This window comes from Leucopleurus acutus, assembly GCF_964270905.1.
Source record: "Leucopleurus acutus genome assembly, chromosome: 7".
NCBI classification, from domain to species: Eukaryota; Metazoa; Chordata; class Mammalia; order Artiodactyla; family Delphinidae; genus Leucopleurus; species Leucopleurus acutus.
This window is the reverse complement of record NC_139150.1, coordinates 102,674,939-102,680,114: the sequence shown is the minus strand read 5'-3', so window position 1 is coordinate 102,680,114 and position 5,176 is coordinate 102,674,939. Positions and strand designations below refer to the sequence as shown.

General features: G+C 49.5%; 1 protein-coding gene across 1 annotated transcript; it reads left to right on the top strand.

Moving 5' to 3' along the window:
* Nucleotides 1-823: 823 nt before the first annotated feature.
* On the top strand, nt 824-4,786 carry NEFL (neurofilament light chain; the record flags this gene model as incomplete). The annotated part of the gene is made up of 4 exons (XM_082842687.1): nt 824-2,110; nt 3,125-3,249; nt 3,640-4,007; nt 4,644-4,786. The coding sequence occupies exons 1-4, from the start codon at nt 1,067-1,069 to the stop codon at nt 4,784-4,786; spliced, it is 1,680 nt and encodes a 559-aa protein (XP_082698813.1). The 5' UTR covers nt 824-1,066.
* Nucleotides 4,787-5,176: the final 390 nt, after the last annotated feature.

Sequence of the window (5,176 nt, the reverse complement as noted above, 5' to 3'; positions counted from 1 at the left end):
GTGTAAAAAGAGGCAAAGGGGCTTCTAATGTGATGGAGTTGTCGGTGTCGAGCAGGAATTTATCTTGATGAAGGAGATACAGGCAACGTGTGGACAGTCTGAAGTTCCCCGCTGCAGTGCTGGCTGCTGTGTTTTTGCAAATTGGTTTTCTCCGCAGCTAGTTCAAACTCCTCCACCTACACGCTTCAACACGCCCAAAGTATGCGAGGTTTCGTTCCTCGGAAAGAAATGAGAAAATCTAGTAACACTACAAGGCTGATAGGAACTGCTCTAAGGGTTTAGAAATGCTAAAATCAACACCTGCAGTGCCCCAGTTCCACGTGTGTGTGTGTGCGTGCGTGTGTGTGTGTGTGTGTGTGTGTGTAGAAGGAGCGCACTAAAGAAAAAGAAAAATAACCAGGAGAAAGGAACACAAATTAAAGAAAGTGCCAGAAACAGCTACAAAGAAATAGAAAACTTTCCTCCATATATGCCGCATACATGCAACCTGGGACAATCTTTTGTATCTCCAATGCCCTGGAGGCACTGCAATGTCACCGTAAACACCAGGGGGATGATGACCCCTGGTGGGGAAGGAGCGACGGGGAGGAGGAGGGTGTCTCCGAGGTTCCAGGCATATGGAAAACTAAGGTGTCAGTAGGGAATGAGAACTTGTTATTGGGGTCACGATCGAATCCGAGTGATACAGGGATCAAGGAATAAGTAGGATGGGGTGGGGGTAGGGAAAGGAAGTGAGTGAGGGGGTACGGGGTCTCACAGAAAACAGAAGCCTTCAGAGAAAAGTGCAGAGGACGAAGCCGCAGCATCCTCGCGGCCTGTGGCTCGCCCCCGCCTTCCTTTTGCGCAGAATCCTCCCCTCGGCTGCAGCAGCGCTCTGCCCCCTCTGGCCCGGCGCGCAGTGATCGATCTAAGGCTGCGTCAGAATCCTCTCCGAGTATAAATAGGGGTGGCAGGACAGAGCCGAGCTGCACACAGCCATCCATCCTCCCCTCTCCCTCTCTTCCCCGTTCTTCTTCTCTCTAGGCCCCCATCTCCGCCGCCGGCCAGAGGGGCACCGACCGCCAACATGAGTTCCTTCAGCTTTGAGCCGTACTACTCGACTTCCTACAAACGGCGCTATGTGGAGACGCCCCGGGTGCACATCTCCAGCGTGCGCAGCGGCTACAGCACCGCGCGCTCCGCTTACTCCAGCTACTCGGCGCCCGTCTCCTCGCTGTCCGTGCGCCGCAGCTACTCCTCCAGCTCCGGCTCCTTGTTGCCCAGTCTCGAGAACCTCGACCTGAGCCAGGTAGCCGCCATCAGCAACGACCTCAAGTCGATCCGCACCCAGGAGAAGGCTCAGCTGCAGGACCTCAACGACCGCTTCGCTAGCTTCATCGAGCGCGTGCACGAGCTGGAGCAGCAGAACAAGGTCCTGGAAGCCGAGCTGCTGGTGCTGCGCCAGAAGCACTCCGAGCCGTCCCGCTTCCGGGTGCTGTACGAGCAGGAGATCCGCGACCTGCGCCTGGCGGCGGAAGACGCCACCAACGAGAAGCAGGCGCTGCAGGGCGAGCGCGAAGGGCTGGAGGAGACTCTGCGCAACCTGCAGGCGCGCTACGAAGAGGAGGTGCTGAGCCGTGAGGACGCAGAGGGCCGGCTGATGGAAGCGCGCAAAGGGGCCGACGAAGCGGCTCTCGCCCGCGCCGAGCTCGAAAAGCGCATCGACAGCCTGATGGACGAAATCGCTTTTCTGAAGAAAGTGCACGAAGAGGAGATCGCCGAGCTGCAGGCGCAGATCCAGTACGCACAGATCTCCGTGGAGATGGATGTGTCCTCCAAGCCCGACCTCTCCGCCGCGCTCAAGGACATCCGCGCCCAGTATGAGAAGCTGGCCGCCAAGAACATGCAAAATGCGGAAGAGTGGTTCAAGAGCCGCTTCACCGTGCTGACCGAGAGCGCCGCCAAGAACACCGATGCGGTGCGCGCCGCCAAGGACGAGGTGTCCGAGAGCCGCCGCCTGCTAAAGGCCAAGACCCTGGAGATCGAAGCATGCCGGGGCATGAACGAAGCGCTGGAGAAGCAGCTACAGGAGCTGGAGGACAAGCAGAACGCCGACATTAGTGCTATGCAGGTATGGCACTGGGCAAAACACTGTGGAGGCGGGGAGGGGGCTGCAGAATCGAGTTAGGATGGGCGGGGGGTGGGGGGAGAGTGGAGGGCGCGCCTAGAAAGTGGAGATTAGAAATGAGGCATCTGCATGCAGCTGTTAGGGGGTAGAACTTGGCTCCTTGGAGGCTGTGTGGGAGCGGGTGGGGCAGTTGGAGGGCGGGGTGCGGGCGCCACTGCAGTCTGCGAAGATGTGCAGGGTGCAGTTGAATCTCTGTTGCGCATTAAAGCGGCCCAGCCCTGCAGGGGGTTGGGTGGGGTGGGAGAAGGGATGCGAGCAGGGCGTTGCCTCTGGCCTGCCTCTCTGCTGTCCTGAATTCACCACAAGTTGCTTTGCTGCACAGATTGGACCATCTGATTAATAGACACAGCGACGAACTCCCATTAGTTCTGTGACCAGCATGATTTCAGACTAATTTTACCAACCGCTCCCTTCGCGTAGCAGGTAGACAGGAATACAGTCAAAATTGTAGTAGGTAATGATGGCCATAGTAAAACGTTTCTTTTTCTCCATCTTCTGGAGAGAAGAGAAAATAATATAGATACATAGAAAATATTTTAGAGAAAATTAAAAAAATTAGATTTATCTACTTCCTTCTCCTATAAAGAAGTGGGTTTCTTGTATGTAACCTGGATAGAGTTAGTCAGTGAATGAGAAACAAAGTTTTCAAAAAAACAAATCTGTTTAGTTCCTTGCAGGCATTTTATGATAATCATTAGACTGTAGTAATTAACAAAAACACAAAAAAATTCTTCTGTTACTTTTTTAAAATAATTTTTTGCTTTCATCTCATGCTTTATGAAGCTGGATTTTTTTAGGCAAGCAAAGAAAGGTTTAAAAAGAGAAAAGGCCGTTGTTTCAGGGGAGGTTTTATCTAAGGTGTGCACTTTGATTTTAATTAAACCTATGCCCTTGCAGCTATAGTAAAGTAATAGCAGTAAGGATTTACGCTTGTATTTTTTTTTTGTCTTCCAACAGGACACAATCAACAAATTGGAAAATGAATTGAGAACCACAAAGGGTGAAATGGCAAGATACCTCAAGGAATACCAAGACCTGCTCAATGTGAAGATGGCTTTGGACATTGAGATTGCAGCTTACAGGTAAAAATGGAGGGGCAAAGGTAGCAGCCCTTCAACCTTAGGAAGGAAATCAGACTTCCTTTCTGTTGAATCAGAAATCTTCAAAAATAGTCCTTTGAAATGATTGTGTTCACCTTTTGGCCTTTTCCAAGAAGAATTTATCCTGTAACAATGAGACCTGTTCTTAGCTTCCCATTACATTTAAAGTCTAACAGACAGGGTTATTTTAAGGTGTTTTGGGGGTTTTGGTTTTTTTCCTGGTCTCAGTCACATCCCCAGTTATTAAGTTCTGATAATTTCCAACCCTGCCTTTGGCTTTCAGGGTGGCACTGGGGAAGGTGTTGGGTGTTGGGCTTAGCACACTTCCCGTGTTCATGATTGTTAACCCCACCCTCTCCCTGCCTCCGCCAGGAAACTCTTGGAAGGTGAGGAGACCCGGCTCAGTTTCACCAGCGTGGGCAGCATAACGAGCGGCTACTCCCAGAGCTCCCAGGTCTTTGGCCGATCTGCCTATGGTGGTTTACAGACCAGCTCCTACTTGATGTCCGCCCGCTCCTTCCCATCTTACTACACCAGCCACGTCCAGGAGGAGCAGATCGAGGTGGAGGAGACCATCGAGCCTGCGAAAGCTGAGGAAGCCAAGGAGCAGCCCCCCTCTGAAGGAGAAGCTGAGGCGGAGGAGAAGAAGGAAGAGGCTGAGGCGGAGGCGGAGGCTGAGGCGGAGGCGGAGGCGGAGGCTGAAGCCGAGGCTGAAGAGGAGGGAGCCCAAGAGGAAGAAGGTAGGATTCAAACCAAACCAAACCAAACCCACCCTGCAACTCCAGGTTCAGCCGGGGCATGAATATCTGTTAGGACATTGATAAGATAAATGAAGCCTTGCTTATGCCAAGGGAGTTTTATTCATACATGAGTTTAGAATCTTAAATAATACATTGATCTATTGCTTCAACAGACCTTTAGTAATAAGCACGTCATTTCTCAGATTGGCTGGCCTCCCAGAGCCACACATCTCTAATTAGCTTGGTACTTTTTTGAAAAGAACTTAAAAAAAAAAAATCCTCCTCCTGCTGTCTTTTTATTCCTAATTAAACATTTTAAAATCCATTCATTTAACTCAGTCATTTGGTGTCCTAAAGAACAAAAATGAACACCAAACACACAATAAAAAAAACCAAGGTCCTGGAGGAGAGCAGAGCATCCAGTACCTAGACATAATCTCATTCTATTTAAATATGTGTTCAGTGGCAAATTATTCCCGGCAGGCATTGTCAGTTGCATGTATTTTGGGAGAAAGGAGCTGAGAGGTTTGGGGGAAGTATTTTGACATTTGTGTTCCTCCACAAAACCTTAGCAGAAATGTTTTGATTGGACTCACGCTGCATTTGGAGTTTGTACATTTGCTTTTTATGTTAAAGCTGCCAAGGAAGAATCTGAGAAGGCAAAGGAGGAAGAAGAAGGAGGTGAAGGCAAAGAAGCAGAAGAAACCAAAGAAGCTGAGGAGGAGGAAAAAAAAGATGAAGGTGCTGGGGAGGAACAAGCCACTAAGAAGAAAGATTGAACCCCCTTTCCTTAACTATTCCAGGAATAATTCTCCTGAAATCAGGTCAATCCCATCACCAACCAACCAGTTGAGTTGCAGATACTATATGAATTAAGAAGTCAATATATGTATAATTCTGAGGTGACTTAGGTTGGGCATTAAATGTTGTGCTATGACTTTTCTCCTTCCGCAGAGTATCTGTTTGCTTGCAGAGTGGCTTCCTGGCTTGCTGCCAGCCTGTGCATGGTCCACGCTTATGAGTTCAGGATCTATGGCAATGTGAATAATTCAGATGTTTACAATAAAAAAAAAAACCCTGAATAAATGAATTCACTAATGTTAATGTTAAACGTCATGGAAAAAAAACAGTCCTTCGAACCTTTGGTGGTTAGAAATTAAAGGCCTTGA